We start from the raw sequence: 17,944 nt of genomic DNA on the forward strand, positions 1-17,944 counted from the left end.
TTAAGGTTAAGCTACCAAAAGTTTTTTCTCTCTAGAGAGATTTTTTAAAAGAGAACTGAACCAGAATAGGTATAAAGGATTCAAAATTGATGATTTCACAATGACTAAGGTTTATTTCTTAACATATGTTGTGGACTAATTACTAGATCCAATATTTTGGCCAGTCACTAAGCCTAATTTAGGGGTTAAATATCTCTATCCTTAAAGTGGGGCCAATACTCCCTCATCACACTTGATTTCGGACTCCCCAAGCACACGTGTCTTACACATAAATAAGGGTGGATTGCCTTACTCAAAATGCGGCCTACGGGGCAAAATGATTCAGCTCAACATGTGTATACATGGGGATCTCTTTCCTAAATAAATACTCATTTTCTCTATTAAAGATGCATATTTTGCACAATACACATCATTGTTGTTACTCTATTGAATTTTAACCTCATATCCACTATGTCTTTCACCTCCCTCTCATTCTCAGTGTTCATCTGAGACTTACAAGGTAACTATCCATTTAAGCTCTAGTTCATACTATTATGTCACTAGATCAATGTTACATTGACATACTGCACCCCTTGAGGGAAACAAATCTAACCCCTAATACCCAAATCAATCATTGACGTCGTCTATAGGAAATGGTAAATTTGGATTCTCATTCTTTCAACATAAAAGATCAATTTACTTACCTAAAACATAATTCACTTTGAAATTAGTTTAGAAAAGAAGGACCTACCACACAAGAAATATCACTGGCCAAACTCTTGAAGATCACATGGAGATGCTCTATGAAAACTTTGTTCCATTTGTGCAAGCACCACCGCTACAACTTACTTCGCTCCAGTCATCATGGACAAACATGCAAGGATGATGATTGAGAACTTGAGGAGGGAAGTTTAATAGCTCTATCATCTGACCCAATAGAACCAACTGTTGGCTCCTCACTTAGAGGTCTAAGAAAAAAGTGTGGGTCTAGTGCATGCTCCATAACAATAGATTCTACATTTACAACAACTAATTACACACTATCCACCACCAACACCTTATTCAGTCGGCTCCTAGGTTGTCCCTGTCAAATAGTTATTGGTGTAGGAGTAACATCCTTGACAAACGCAAGTGCACGTTGTAGGATTGTAAGCCAGATATTGTTCCCACAAAGATGATTTATAAAGCGTGATTTCTCAAGTAAAGAAATAAGGAAATGAATGTTCTTTATGGATGGTTTTATAAAATAAGAGACACGTAAATGAAAACTAATTAACTAAACTGATAAAAATAGCAAACTAAACTAAGGTATTAAAGTGGTGGATATGAGATATAGGTTAGGTTCAATTTCCTTAATACAACAATACTGTAACGATGCTATAGCACTTTTAATTAGTAACCGAACACAAATGTATGTAAGGACTCTCGCAAACCTTACTTATATACCCAGCACTTAACCCTCATATCTCTATGCAAGAATTAATTACTGAATTCATTAAAGTTCAAGTTTTAAGGCAATGTGGTGTCAATGATATCTCTACCCATAACTTAATTAAATTGTTTGATTTAATTAATCCACACTATTCAACAAGAGTCTGGATTCGGAAACCTCTCGACCCCAGCCTCCGCAATATCATATATGTACTTCTCAACATACACACGTGAATAAAATAAAGCATACTCATTGAATAACTAATTAAAAATTAACAAAGACTATGTTTAGGCATACATTACAACATCACATCATAGGTACACTATCACCCAACCTAAGAAACATTTAACTCAAGAGGGAAATAAAGAAAGAAAAGGAAGAGAATTCAATGAGACGGATTCTAAAACTATGAAATAATGCTACATCAAAAGCTTCGTTCCAGTATTGCGAACATGTTCCTCCTCAGCAATGCTTTAGCACAACGTTGCTCATTATCTTCAACTTCTGAAAACTTCTCTTTCTCTCTAGTATTTCCCTCTTGGGCTTAAACCCCTCCATTATCTCTCGATTAGTGGGGATGAAAATATGGTGAAATTACCTTGGTTATCCAAGGCTTGAAGTGCCTTCCAAAATCTTGAAGTCTTCGTGTAGACCTACTTGATTTTGTAGTGAAGTCCTCTTTATATAGGAAAAATGGGTGATGACTTATGCCTCAAGTTTGGGGAGTTCAATCCTTGTTTTACTTGAATTTTGCTGCTGCAACCTTATCTTCTTGTTATCTCTTTTCTATTTGGCTTAGGTTGTTGATACTTGATGGATAGGGTCTTATCTTCTTCATTTGGATTTAAAAATATTATTTCCTATAAAGATAAGAACCTATCTTCCTTGATTTTTGGTATTTGAAGCTGGTTTAATCTTCTAGAAGCTCTTATCCCTTGTTTTCTGGCGAGCTATGTTTTGGTTGGGAACCTTAACAAACTTTTGAATTTGAATTTGAACATCTTGTTTTCTTGTTCTCACTGTAGATACAAAGTATGTTTTGATGATAACAAAGTGGCAACAACAAAAAAGCAAGATCGTTTGATCAAGAGCAAAAAGCATCAACCATATGTAGATATCGAAGTGTATGATGTAGCCACACAAGAAGAATGATGTCATATTAAAGTGGCAAGATAATTGGATCAAGAGCAATAAGGAATTATTAGAAGAGCAATAACAAGATCAAAGACAACTAACCATGGACAACATCTAAGAGAAGCTCAATATCATAATCATGGTGAAAAATGATCAAAACCAATAAAGTGTCAAGCATTGTCATATTCAACAAGTCAAAGCTTCAAGTTCAAGAAAAGATCCAAGACACAAGACATGAAGCTAAGTCTAAAGTCATATTTAGAATATATCTTTAGGACTTCGAATATATGTGAGGGTATATGATAGATTGCATTGCATGAGCTCAAAGTTTTTCTCAAAGTAAATGTGTTTTTCAAATTGCATAATCATAACCTTTATATACTTGAAAGAAATTTGAAAAATTCATGGAAAAAATCATTGACATATTTTATAACTTCATAACATATTTATCAAGTCAAGATCTTTCACAAAAAGTAGTTGGAAGCAAGCTAGAACACATTTGAACTAAAAATTTGTTGCTTAATTTTTCTGCTGTCTTCTATACAATTTTTCGTATCTAATATGATGGATTTGGATCTTGTGTTCTTCATAAAAGTTGTAGATCTCTCTTTTATCTTTCCAAAGAGACCAAGACCACATCAATCCGACAAGTATAACTCCAATTATAGTCAAAATACGAAACAGTGTTCTTGTTGTCAAGTTGGGAATCGACTACCACTGCAACAGATCCCAACGGCTATAAAACGGCTAGTTTTTCAAAAGTGGTCCCAACGGCTATAAACAGCTATAAAATGGTTAGTTTTTCAAATGATATCCCAACGGCTATAAACGGCTAGTTTCTCAACGGCTTTAAACGGCTAGTTTCCCAACGGCTAGTTTTCAATGAAAACACTATATGCATTCACAATGACTCAAAAAGATTGGGCATCATTTCTACACATATTAAGCATGCTTTGAGAGCTTCTATACTATCATTTTCATATTCTTTCATATCTTTCAAAGATCAAACATATTTGAGCTCATATCTTAAAAATTCATATACCCATAGTGCTTCAAGTTGTATATCCACACTTTGAGAGTGTATATTCATTTCTAAATATTTCCCTCCTTGTATTCTTGAGTTGAAAGGGTTGTGAGACCCATTGTTTGAGAGGTGGCCAAATACCTAAGTAAATTTGGAGTGAATTGTAAGATTACCAAGTACCCGTAAACTTGGAGATTGAAAGGTATCCAAGAACCCGAAGTCTTGGAAGATTGTAAAGGTTTGTCAAGCCCCCGTGAAGCTTGACCATTAGTGAAAGATTTGATCGAGCGGCTTCAGTCTGGACGTAGGTCACAAGTGGTGGTTCCCGAACCAGGATATATAGTGTTTGCAATTCTCTAAACTCTAAATTCTTTATTTCTAGCACATTAATTGCTTCTTTGATATCTTGTATGTGCTAGTATAAATTCTACAATTGTGATACATTATATGTTATGGATTGTTTGAATGCATTGATTAGCTTTTCATATGTCAAAGTGTGCTTGAAATGATTATTTAGAAACTAGAAGGGGGTTTTTGCGAAAATCTTGTAATACTCAATTCACCCCCCCTCTTGAGTATGGAAGCCACATTCCTAACACTCGCGCCTTTGCAGTTATGTTGACGCGATTGCTATAGCATTATTTTCCAAGTGATGAGTTCTGTTAGGTTTTCCTTACTATAATATTTGGGCCTTAACTTTTCATGCAAAGTAAAACTCTCAATCAGTCATCCATTTTTATATAAAATCAAGGATATTTAATTTATTTTTCATACTTAGTCATCTCAAAGCACTTAATCATGAATATGCATTATTTAGCTCAAATATCATCCAATAAAGATAATTTATATGGAATTTATGCAGCTAATTCATCATAGAAACCCTAAATTATCTCTCTTTTGGGAAAGTTAACAACAACTCAATGATCAAATCATCAATCTGACCTCCTACTAGGCTCCACCACCACCAACTTATGTGGTGCCACCAATGTTTGCCCTTGTAGTTTCACCACTTGCTCAACCTCCCCAAGGAAATCTTTCCCCTATCAACATGTTGCCCACCTAGTACTATCAATGGGGCGCTGCTCCTCAAGACTACTACTAGCTACAACAACACTCTTACATGGACTATGAGTCCCATACTCCACCATTGCCCACCTATAATGCCCACAAAAACTACTTTGACTCAATCGTTGCACCGGGCGTTGTCCCTGGGGATGTAAATAGGTCAGGTGGCCCTATGTCATATGATATTTTCCTAATCATGCCAAATAATTACTTTTGGCTAAATATTCCCTCTTGTCTCACAGCAACTTACACATTTATGAGACCCACTCTCAACTTCACACCTTCTAGAATATGAATTACAACTATTTAACAATGATAGAGCCAAAAAAAATTGTGAATGGGGAAATTGCAACCGTGACATTCCTTGTAAGTTATAATTGTTTATATGACTAAAAGAACAAAGATAATGTTCACAATTAAAGACTTATATAAAGATGAAGGGGGCAATCATTATCTATATGACATAAATAGTAGCTCACAACTAAAGCAATAGGAAATGAAAAGGACGAACAAGGATTCAAAGTAGTCACAACTCTTGATAATATCTTTATTCAAATAAAAATAACCAAATAAATCTGGATTCACAACACCCTAAAATAGGAAATGAAAAGGAAAATAACAGGACTTACGAAATTGTTCCTACGGAAACAAAAATAAGTAAATAAATTAAAAACTCAATGAAAATGACTCCAAGGTCCAAAAAAAATTGGGTGCTCATTGTAATGCAAGAGCCTCGATCGAAAGACCAATATTAAGGGTTTGGTCAAATTTGAGTCCATTTCAAGATAGTCACCTGTGTCATAATCAATTCAGTCACTAGCTCTCAATAATGAATAATATATTATATGGACGACCACGACAATGTTACGTGGCAACCTTTCACGAGTTGCATACGCACCACTTTCGCAACTAGTTTCGTATTAATTGTGTGAGCAACTCACAAGAGCTTTCCATGTGGTAATTGTGCATGTTTGTGCATAAAGAGTTACACATCATATTTGTACGCAACTAGTTGCATTACTTACATATATAATGTTTGAAAACGATATTAGTTACGTAATTTATTATTTAAATTGTAATTTTCAAATTTCTTTGTCATGAGAACCAAGTTTGATTTGTCAAACTAGAGCTTTCTCTCGCGTGTTTGATTGAAGTATATCCAACCACGTGCATGAGAAGCAAGTTTAATTTGTAAAACTAGAACATAGCAAATGATAAAGTTATGCAATTAGGTTACTCTCGTGTGTTTGATTGAATTAGAATAGGACTAGCAAAACTAACAAACTATGAAAAGATGTCTTGAGAAGATTTCATTTGGTGCAAGACAAAAGTAAGACATATTGACCGATATAAAGCAAATGTAATAGTAAAGTTAAATCTATAATTATGTTGAAATAACCTTTTTTGTTGAAATAACTTTATTATCAAATTAAAATTGTTAGTATATTATTTTTAGAATATATTTTTATTTTTATTAAACCTTGGATGCTCTAGATGCAACGTTTCTCAATCCCAAGCACTCCAAAATCTTCCAACATGTCTCCAACATTCATTCTTTCATATTCAAATACTTATTGTGCACTATTTTAGATTCCCTTTCACTTTGCAATATTATCGTATAATATCAATAATAAGCACTCCAAAATCTTCCAACATGTCTCCAACATTCATTCTTTCATATTCAAATACTTATTGTGCACTATTTTAGATTCCCTTTCACTTTGCAATATTATCGTATGATATCAATAATTATGGTGGCGATGATATTGTTAAGTACTAACAATTATTCAATGTCTATAATGAGGTGGAATCAAGTTGGACTGTTATAAGAATTAGAAGTCTCACACAATCTTAACGTCAATCTCACTTACATTTCATGATTTGCATGACTAAAAATTTTGAATCGTTATATATCGGATCAGCGACGGTTAAAATTAACTATAAGATATACACTATAACACCTCGCATATTTAAAATGCATATTAACAATTAAATTAAGGGTTAGAGAGGATTGTTAGTGAAAATCTTAAGTTCTAGATCAAAATACGTACGAAGGGTAAAATAGTAAATCAACAAATATATAACCCTAAATTGTAAAATGATAGAATTAGGCCTCAAATGATGAAAATAATACTGAAAATGGATTCATAACGAAAAATTAAGTAGTTAGACAAATTTCTGAAAAATTGATGAATAGTATTTTTATCGGATGAAATACAGCGATACAGTTGCACCGAAAGAGTGCAAAGTGAGATTAATGCTCTAGGACTGAATATATGTTGGAAAAGGTACTTAGAACCAAGAAATGTGATTATTGGTACATTTTGATGGATTTTTTGATTTTTGGAGAAACGTGCCAACAGTGCTCACATAGGGGTAAAACAATAATTTCACCAAATTACTGAAAAACTCTGGATTCATATGTTCAAGGGTAATTAAAGGACTTTGGAAAATGTTAAATTTTTTATTAAATGGATAGTTCATGAATTAATTGGAGATTAGTGGGTTAAGTGGATGATTTGAATTATTTTGAATTGAGCGAGGTGGCATGTGGGGCCCACCCTACTTAAACAACTTAAGACACATGTGCATTGCATTATTCATGCATCTTCCTCCCGTCCTCCAAGCCTCCAAACCCGAGACCATCACCAAGGAAAGGCAAGATTGTTATCTTCCTTTTCTTCATCAAATCCACTCAAATCCTACATGAAAATTTAAGTAACCCACCTTGTGAACTCAACTTACACCTCCATTCCTCTTGAAAATCCCTATATTTTGAGATAATCTCCCTTGAATCACTCAAAAATTTGATGGAGATGGAGCCAATAGTGCTTGTTGCTTGAGTGGTTGCTTGAGGAACATTTATAGGAGTCTTAAGCATTGATTTGTGGTAAGTTTCCACACCTTTAATTGGATTTTCGTTAAGATCAAAAATTGAAGATCTAAGCTTATGTGTTGGTGAGTTTGGGTAGTTGGAGGCCTTAAAATGACTTTGTGTATTTGATAAATATTGCTTAGAATGATGGTTAATGATGATTGAACCTATAAAAATTCTTGTGAAACAGTTTGTGTAACTCAGAAAATTTCATGGATGAACATGGTTCTTGAGAAAATGAGTTATGGGAAAATTGTGTAATTGAGTTGTTGGTGACTTTAATCATTGGTAATTAGATTGTATGAGAGTGTAATGCATGTGGATTGAGAGAAGAAATTCCTTGATTTGTTGATGGCATAGGTTTGGCCATATAGGGTGTTTTTGAATAAAATTATGCAAGTTTGTATTTGGCTTGATGAATTGATGTAGTGGGTATTTAAATCAACTAACGTGGACCTAAGTATGCACCTTGAACCTTGAAAATGCAAGACAAATCCCTAGCCCCTTTGATGCTTCACATTCGTCCATATAGGGTAAATTAGGGGGAAATTATGCTAAGTTAGGAATTAGATGCAATTGTGAGTTGATATGGTGTTGTAAGTGGCTAACGAAACCATATGGATGGTTGAATAAAATTAACAACAAGAGTGGGCCATTATGGCCATAATGGCCGAATCATGAACATGTGGGGGGTATTGTGTTGTCTTAAATTATGACTTTTTGGACAAGTTGATTGATGATCATGTGTGTGTGATTATTGTAGGTTTCCTCCCTCAGATACCATCGTAGAAGATTGAAGTTTGGAGCTTGTCAATTGTTGTTGGTCCTTGAGCAAAAGAATTTTGGTAAGTATTGACTTACTTGGTTATGTGGTTGTTTGGATAACCAATTGAGTTATCATTTTGCACATAATGATTGTTGAAATTACTATTTATTATAGGCATTTCTTGTATAAGTTAAAGCTTAAGGTAACTTGTGGTTGAAGCTACCTAGCTTGGGAGCTTCAAACGAGTAATCCTTTGGTACTAAGGTTAATCATTGTGTGTGCTACACCATAACATGATCATGCATTGTGGATATTGTATGGTATATATGTGTTTATACCGTATCTCTGGCCTGTAGATAGATTATTGTATTTGTCGTAGGGGACTTCCACTAGAGAGGCCTCCGTAGGAAGTTCTAGTTGGTCGAGGGCCATAGAGCTGTTATCCGTTGAGGAGCACTCTAGGAATGTCTCGGGAGTTATAGTTATGGGTGCCTTGAATTATATCCCGATGATATATTCTTGGATGTGGACCCGATTGAGATTGTCGTATGCCGTAGGCCATTGTGCTGTGTTGATTTGCATGTTCTATTTATATCTGTATTATTACTTTTTAATATATCAAATTAGGCTTATAATATATCAATTTTAAGATCTAGGTGTCTATCATTCTGTATAAAAATTTTAGAGCATTTGGTTGAGTAGAACGTTGGAAATCGCAGAAACAATGAGGGATGTTAAGTGCGTTTTTTAAGTTCAGTTGGCAGTTTTGCTTATCTGACTTCAAATGGCTATGACTAGAGTTAGAGAACTCCAAATGAGGAGTATTATACCTTGTTGGAAAGGTGGAAGAGTCTAGTTTAATATACTAATAGATAGAAACTTATGGATAAGTAGATCAAACCCAGTTTTGAGAAAATAGAAGCATACTTTGTTTGGATAAAGTTGTAAGAATGAGTTTTATGCTATGTTGGTTTATGGAAACTGTAAGAACCCGCACCGTTAATTAAGGAAATTAATTAATTAATTATGTGAAATTAATTAATAATTCTCTAATTGACCCTAATAATTATTATGAGGCTTAAATAAATATAGAAAGTGATTAAGAATGCTGAAAGTCACTTTTCGGACGAAAAGTGCAGATACCGGTTCTGCTACTCGGTATAAATGTGTACCGATAAAGTATCCCGGAAAATTATAATAAGTAATGGAATATTACTAGAATAATATATAGGACTTGTAAAACAAGTTTCAAGTCAAAATAATGAGAATTGGTGCCAGAACTGATACTGACTATGGAAAAGCGCGTACCGGAAAGGTGCTGCGAAAAATTAAATAAAAATATGAAAAATCTTAGAAAAATGAGTAGGTTCAGAATCCTAATTTTGGGATTAAAATGCTAAGCGTAGCATTTATCGCTAATACAGTGCGATTAAGACTTAAGTGGACTATAAATACAACTTATGCACAGAACCCTAGGCCATAATCTGAGTTCTACGTGGGTTTTGGAGTTGTGGTCAGCCTCCCTTATGTTCATGATCTCCTCCCTTTGATAAACCACCAAGTTGTCACCTTTTACTTGATTTCTTTCTCTTCTACATTGTAAACACTTGAGTGAGTGTAGTGTGAGGTTGAGATCCAGCTCTTGGTTAGTGGAGGGTGCTGTTAGGGAGTGTTTTGTGGGCTGACTTGTGGGTTTGGGTGTTGTGGAGTCTTGTTCATGCCATTGGAGGCTTCAAAGAGCAACCTTTGTGAAGAGAGAACCATTGTGGTGTGCCATTTTCGTGCTCATTTTAAGTCAGAACCTTTGAGACAGTTTGGAGAGCTCCAAGAGCCATTGTTACTCTGTTTTGAGCTTGGGTAAGTGTTACCAACCTTTGATCATGAGTTTTAATGATTAAAAGAGATGTCTTGGCATGTTTAATAAATTAAACAAGTAACCACCCAGTATATGAACCTAAAGAAGTGTAAAAATGCATGCTTGGACATTGGAATGAGTTAAAAACCCAACCTTTGGAAGGATATCTCGCGAAATGCAGAACTGCATTCTGTCGCGAAATATCCGGATATGCATATCCGAATATTGATATCCGGATATGGGGATCTGAATATCCGGATATTGGCAGAGAGATATCCGGATTTTGATATCCGGATATGCCCCCGACAAATATCCGGATATTCTGGGTTTTCGAAGAACAGTAGCTGCACTGTTCATACAGAATGATGTTTGGGGTTTGTGGACCCTAGACTGGTTAAGTTGAACTTCTGTATTAATTAGTTAAGTTAGAATCTAAGTGATTAAGGGCTTGTGGCTTTGTGAGAAGCCTTAAGATATGAAATGTAAAGGAAAGACATTGTCCTTGTGTCTTATACTTGTTGAGTATGATTTTGATATGATTGTTGGTCCAAAACAGATTGTGATTCTGTTGTGTTTGGGCTTTGAGATTAGTTGGACTCTTGGCTTAGATTGTTAGCTTGCAAGGTAAGCTTTTGTGTCCTCGGTTTAGCCATTGTTGGTTCCACCATGTCCCATGGGGGGTGGTTTATATGCATGATGTTGTTTTCATGTATTGTTTTGATAAATGCGATTGAGCTGTTATATGCGAGTGCCTTTATGATATGCATGTGGTGTTCCACCTATACAGTAAGCATGAGTATGTGGAGACATACAAGATGGTGAGGTTGTGGGTGAGGTGCAAGGAGTGTTCCTTGTACTTACTGTGGGGTTGTAGATGTACGTCCTGCATTTCTCTGGCCAGTAGAATAGTTAAAACACACATGGCATGGATATCTGTTGCACTGCATAGTTTTGGAACTTATATTGTTAAATGCTTTTGAACTTATATTGCTCGTGTAAGTGAGCTTGGGGTTGAAGATCCTTGAGGACCCCTTGCCTTACTGAGATTTCTTTTTAGAGATCTCACCCCACGTTTGGGGCACATATTTCAGGTTCAGGTAATGCGGGGATTGAGACCTCTAGCGGCAGGAGGCCAGAGCTTAGCTGATTATATGTTGTTATGCTGCTTATGTTGGATGCTGGATATTGACTGTTGTCTTTTATGCTTTTAGTTTCATGATGTTATTGTTGAGACTGCTGTGGGGCTTGTGCCTTATTTGGTGAGTATGGGGATTGTCCATGCCACTTTGACTTGACTTTATGCTTAGTTGTTTCTAGTTGTAATTAATAATGTATAAGGATATTGTTCGGACTACATGTTGTAGATCTGTGACTTAGATACTCACATCTATGTTATGAGGTATTTCAGTTAGCTGTCTTTTGCAATTTACATACAGGCGATGTTTTATGAAATGAATTAAGTAATTCAACTTGGCTAATGATAATGACGTCATAATTGAACAGAAAAAGATATTCCTCATTATTAAATTAAGCGTGGCTTAATACGATGATATGATAACAAATCGGATATATACGGGATGTTACAGGAACCTCTTAACAACTTAAAATAAGTGTTGTATGATAGTTAGGCATTTAGAATATTACTTCCCCGTTTAAATTTCAGTTGCGATCACAGTTTGTATAATTGCATAATCCGGTTGTTTAAATCGCATACGTAATAAAAAAAATTTATCGTATTTTTAAATAAATCATTGTGATTGTAACTGCGCTTGATATCATAATCAATGTTAACTCACTGATCCGCTAACGGGGTGTTACATACACTAATTTAAACTAATCTTATCTCCCACTATAACAAGGATTTTGATGTTGATATTGTCAAATCAAGTTTACATAATGAAAACGTTTTAATTTTTCAATTTTTTGTTTTTTCAATTCTTATGAAATACGAAACTTGTTAACTCATACGAATATATAATTTTCTATCCTAATATAAACGTGAAAAAATATTCTAATGTCTTAAACATTGATTATTTTTCCATTTAAGATTGATTATATGATCTCCCTTTTGCTCGCGAAAATCACTTACAAATCAATAATTACAAACTACGAATTATTAATATGAAAACAACAATGTGTTGTAGCATTTAATTAAATGAATATATCTATATTCTGAAATTTACCTATAAATAATATATTGCAGAACTTAGCACTATAACCATAAATATGTTACGATCCAATTACAATGTATAGGACTTGGAGTCCTACATTGAAAACATAAGGTTCTAGCTTTTGGGATGAGGTTCTCCTAAAATTCGTGTAATTGATATCAGAGTTAAGTTAACTTTTGAGGTGAGACTCTCCCAAGGTTTGTATCAAAGGATTTGAAGTTTATCATATTATAGGTTTTAAAATAGTTGCATGTAGTGGCCACGTTGAAACCAGCCAGTGCCTTGGCACTGGCACTGGCTTGGTTTTCAAAAATGAACCACTATGTCTGTAATTCTGGTAGGGGTAATCAAGAGAAATGATCGGAGGCACTGGCTTGGTTTTGGCTCGGATAGGGCTTGTGATTCGAGATGAAGACGACAACCTCCATGGCTCGACTGTGAGAGTGGAGCATGTCAACCTATAGTTTTCACTTCATTTTCTTTTTGTTTAAGTATACTAAAAGAAAAATGTTTTCTTACATGACCTTATCAACAGGTTGACTCCCTATTATCATAATCAAAAAAATATGAAATTAAGAGACTCACTTGAAGAGATAGAAAATGAGTTTTGAAGAAAGAAAAAGTTGTTTTCGGGAATAGATATTAAAAAAGAAAATTTATTTCCAAAAAAATAAAATGGCACTATCTGATTTTTTGTTCGAACTTCGCCACTGGTTGCATGATCATATAACTAATTTATGAATAGTAATGGGGGTCGTATCCAATTAATTAATTTACATTACTTTTTTTCTCTAGCTACCAAAGCTAAGTCTAATGATGATCATAATCTTGCAAATATTTTTTCCATCATAGTTTAGGCAAGGAGATGAGATTTTTTATCCGTCATTATTGGCCATGAAGACTAAATACTAGCATATAATAATAGGTTTATAAACCGAAATCACGGACTACAAGGAAATTCGCCGGATGTAAAACCCTTTAATCATAAAATTCTGGACTTCAAATGTGATAATCATTGACACGACACGATATATAAAGCTCAAAAAACTAATCATATAGACACTGTATCAATAAAGTTTGGTATTGGCACTGAACAGTAAAAAAATCTTAATGTTTCCTTATAATAATATAAACAACCATGGAGCCATGCACATTCCTCAACGGTCCACCCAGGCCCTGCATTGTCTAACATTTGTACTGTATTAACATTTGTACATGATGGGCATTGGGCACCTTTCTACAAATCATACTCTGAACACGCTGTATTATTGTTAGGCATGAACATATTCGGTTAATGAATGTTATGAGTAGAATATGGTGTTAAAAAAAATTAAAAAAAGCAAAAATAAAATTATCATTGAACGTAGTTCTAGTACGTTAGGGTAAATTCATGTCTATGTCTTTTCTTGTTTATTTTTTATTGTGTGTGTTTGATCACTATATTTCCAAACAATTATGAGTGCCATGAAGATCATTTTGAGGGTTATAAATTCTGCGGCTAGTGAATCTCCCATCCAACACAATTTATATACCCTAGTGATGCCTTGCATTACTATTATGTCCTTTCATCATGATGAAACCCCTCACTCTTTAAAAGGGTCACTAGCAACAGAATCAAACTTTATTTTCGTAACATGAGCAAAATGAGATCTTTAACAACTGGGCAAGGGCAGAATAACATATAGGAATTTAACTTTTTCCACCTTTAAAAATTAAAACACAAATCTTGAAATGGAAACAAAAAAGAATAAGCTTGCCCAGGAGAAGATCCAGTGGTTTGTGCTCCCCCTCTTCCTCTCTATATTCTATCCCTCCTCCGCAGCATTATTTAATGTTTATTTCTTTTGTCTGATTAAAATTTCTTTTTTTTTTTATAGAAAAAACCTATTATTTTAAATAATAAAAATTTGTATAAAATAGCTCATCTGTAATCTTTCTTCTTAAAAGGGTTTTTCATGTTCTCGTGTACAATTCCAATTCCGATAGTTACCTTGGGCTACTAGTTAGTATCTCAGTTAGTTTTTTTGACTTCTTGTTGTGGAATTGGGAGTATCTTATTTTCACACAAATTTTACCTTATAATTGTTTAATTTGACAAATATTGTTTGAGGAAATTATAATCATGGCAAATACGAAGGAGGAAGGAGATATATAAAAAGGGGGTAAGTGGACAGAAAAAATTTAGCTATGTTAAAACTAAACTTGAATGAAAATTTTAAGAAAAATTACAATAAATTTTTAATTTTTCGATTTATTATTATTATCACTATCAAAAAGGCTTAAACCCCCCGGCATATGCATGTGACATGTGCAAGCCACTCACTAAACAGTGACAAAAGGCAGTGTTAGTGTTATAGTGCATGAGTATCAGTATCACTAACACTGCGAGGTGCTTTTTAATTATTCACCAACCAAACACGTATGGTATATGTTCTGTCCGGAATACTAAACAAACACGTTGAGTTACCTTATCGAAGCGTGGAGTGTCAGATATTTAAAATAGGAAAAATGTAGCTATTATCTTACGTTATAGGAGAATTCAAATCTGATGTTATAGATATATTAAATGTGTGACTCACCTATTTAAAAAAAATAAAAAACAAAAAAATGAGTGGCACATCTTTTTATGGTGTGTGTAGGAAGGGTTTGTTTTCTCATGCAACATGAGAAAAACAAACCCCTTTAAAATATGGGAAAAACTACTCTCCTACACAATCTTCGATAACTTTATCACATTTTTTTTTTTTTTCAGATGGTGGAGCAACACTAATTTTTATCTATGAGATAAGATAATTATCTCAACTGTAATGAGATTAATAAAACCTTTAAAATATTATATATAACCCATGCAAACTCACCATCCATTCCGTTCCATTGCATTGCGCACAACACATACTCATGGCTTCCTCGCTCTTCTTCCAAACTCTGCTTCTCTTCGCCGTTATCTCCGCCGTTAAGCCCTGCCCGCCGTCGGACCGGGCAGCACTCTTGGCCTTAAAAACTGCCCTGACCGAGCCTTACCTCGGCATCTTCCACTCATGGTCTGGCACCGACTGCTGCCGGAATTGGTACGGCGTCAGCTGCAACCCCACCACCCGCCGTGTCACTGACATCAACCTCCGCGGCGATTCCGAAGACCCTATTTTCCAGAAGCTTCGCCGCACCGGCTACATGACCGGAAAAATCTCGCCGGAGATTTGCAACCTAGGCAACCTTAGCACCCTCGTCGTCGCTGACTGGAAGGCCATCTCCGGCGAGATCCCATCCTGCATTTCCTCCCTCTCCTCCCTCCGAATCCTCGACCTCACCGGAAACCGAATCTCCGGCGAGGTTCCGGCTGACATCGGGAAGCTCCGGCGACTCGCTGTTTTGAACCTTGCCGACAATGTCATTTCCGGTAAGATTCCGCCGTCGATCGTTGACCTCGCCGGACTCATGCAGCTCGACCTCAGCAACAATAGAATCGCCGGCGAGTTACCGTCCGATTTTGGAAAACTCCGAATGCTGAGTCGCGCGTTGTTGAGCCGGAACCAACTCACCGGTTCGATTCCTAAGTCTGTGCAGAGAATGAACCGGCTTGCGGATTTGGATTTGTCGCTGAACCGGATGACCGGTTCGATCCCGTTCGGGCTTGGAAAAATGCGGGTTCTTTCTACTGTGAAACTGGATGGTAACTCTTTGTCGGGTCAAATACCTTCCAGTTTGCTGAGAAATACGGGTATGGGTATCCTGAACCTGAGCCGAAACGGGTTTGAGGGTACCATACCCGATGTTTTCAGGGCAAATTCCTATTTCATGGCCCTTGATTTGTCGTTTAATAACTTGACGGGTCGGATACCCGGTTCGTTATCATCAGCCAAGTTCATGGGGCATTTGGACCTGAGCTACAACCACCTATGTGGAACCATTCCAATCGGGTCTCCGTTTGATCACCTTGATGCGGCGTCGTTTAGTAACAACGACTGTTTGTGTGGAAACCCATTGAAGACTTGTTGATGGGTGACCCGAAACCCGAAAAAGCTTCGGGTTATTAGTGTGAATGCTACAACTACAAGCAATAATGAATTGAACATAGTGAAGCCAAAAGTGTGATTTTGAATTTGCTGTAATTGTTTTTGTCAAGTGATGTAAAATATGTTTAGTGCTAATTAAAGTTGGAATGGACAAAAGATGGGGAACAGATGCTAGTTGCATCAGCGTGCATGTGCATACAAGGGAGCATAGGTCAAGCAAGTTCTGAATATTCTTGTGTTGCATGTGAGTTTCAGAGCTAGATAACGTGAAAGATTTGGATTATGATTCCATTATTGTTGTCATATATATTATCTAAGTGTATGAATTATTATACAGGAATTATTGCTTTCTCGATTTCGCTACTCATTCTCCAAAGAAAGTCCATCTTTTGTTAAGTTTATAATTTGTTAGCCATAATTATTTAGAAAAATAAGGAAGTGGAAAAATAAATTTATTCCACAAGTACCTAGACCTTTTTTTTTTTTTCCTAAACGATTGAATACTGCGAAGTTAATATTACCTATATATGTTCAGAACTTCATATCTATAATTTAGTATCCCTTTAGGTTTGGATAAGTGACTTTTTTTTCTTTTGACAACATCTTGACCGTCAATTCATCAGAATGGTATCAGGTCTGTCTCTCTCAGCATGCCAGAGGTCAGCGATGTTGAGGAAGTGATAACGATAACGTATCAAGCTAAGAGACGTCATACTCTTATGTATTACTGTTGTTGTATGTTCCCTTTGAAGGGAAGTATCTATTTCTTTTTTTCCTTTGTTTTCCACGCTTCTGGAGGCAGTTTCTCGGTGAAAAAAATACTAGGAATTGAATTTCACAAATGCTAATCTGAAAAAAGAGATTCATTCTAATACATATCGTTTTAAATCGTGCACCCCATTTTTATAACTCATCAAAAGAATTATACTACATTCATAATATAATGTTCATAATCCTCCTTGATATTATGAACATCATAAAATGAAAAGTGGAATAAAATAAAATGATACAGCACTACTACCACTTTGAGCCACCAGCTGATGTGCCTCGTCCCTTCCCATATGCCGCCATATGCATTAACTATTTGCAAACTTATTTCCAAAATATATATATATAGAGAAAGGATCCGTTTACAAACTATTTTTGAAAATTTTTACAAATTACACTATGTAACCAGTGTTCTCATGGGAGAAGACAGTGTAGTTTGTAAAAGTTTGTAAACAAAAAAGTTTGTAAATATAACTTGTCCCATATATATATATATATATATATATATATATATATATGCAAACCTTTATATCATTGAGATCGCTTAACAGGAAAAATAAGATCAGAAATTAATACCTCAGTACAGAAAAGGGATGCACCGCTATCAAGCAAGCATCCTATAATCTATCAAAGACCTACAATAAAGTAAACTTGGCCCACTAACGTGGTCACAGCTCACCACCTTGCTAATACCCATATTTTAAGTGGCCCTCTTTGCATGTGGAGGATCCTGTGATTTTAACTTTTTCTAGTTTCTTTAAATTAAAATAATCTTTGTACTTTGCATTGCCTACCAGTGTCTCCGTTACTAAAATTACATGTATCTGATTAGCACTTTCCTTTCTCCCTAATTAAGGTAGTT

General features: G+C 35.3%; 1 protein-coding gene across 1 annotated transcript; it reads left to right on the plus strand.

The window, feature by feature from the left end:
• Nucleotides 1–15,199: 15,199 nt before the first annotated feature.
• On the plus strand, nucleotides 15,200–16,304 carry LOC133294412 (DNA damage-repair/toleration protein DRT100-like). Its single transcript, XM_061493060.1, has one exon. It carries the CDS (start codon nucleotides 15,200–15,202, stop codon nucleotides 16,295–16,297), a length of 1,098 nt encoding a protein of 365 aa, XP_061349044.1. The 3' UTR covers nucleotides 16,298–16,304.
• The last annotated feature ends 1,640 nt before the right edge of the window (nucleotides 16,305–17,944 follow it).

The sequence above is a fragment of the Gastrolobium bilobum genome, unplaced genomic scaffold (genome assembly GCF_033153095.1).
Source record: "Gastrolobium bilobum isolate Gb01-03AN ecotype WA unplaced genomic scaffold, APGP_CSIRO_Gbil_v1 utg73964, whole genome shotgun sequence".
Taxonomy (NCBI): domain Eukaryota; kingdom Viridiplantae; phylum Streptophyta; class Magnoliopsida; order Fabales; family Fabaceae; genus Gastrolobium; species Gastrolobium bilobum.

Coding starts and splice junctions, on each gene's coding strand:
- LOC133294412 (XM_061493060.1), top strand. CDS start 15,200: ATGGCTTCCTCGCTCTTCTTCCAAACTCTGCTTCTCTTCGCCGTTATC.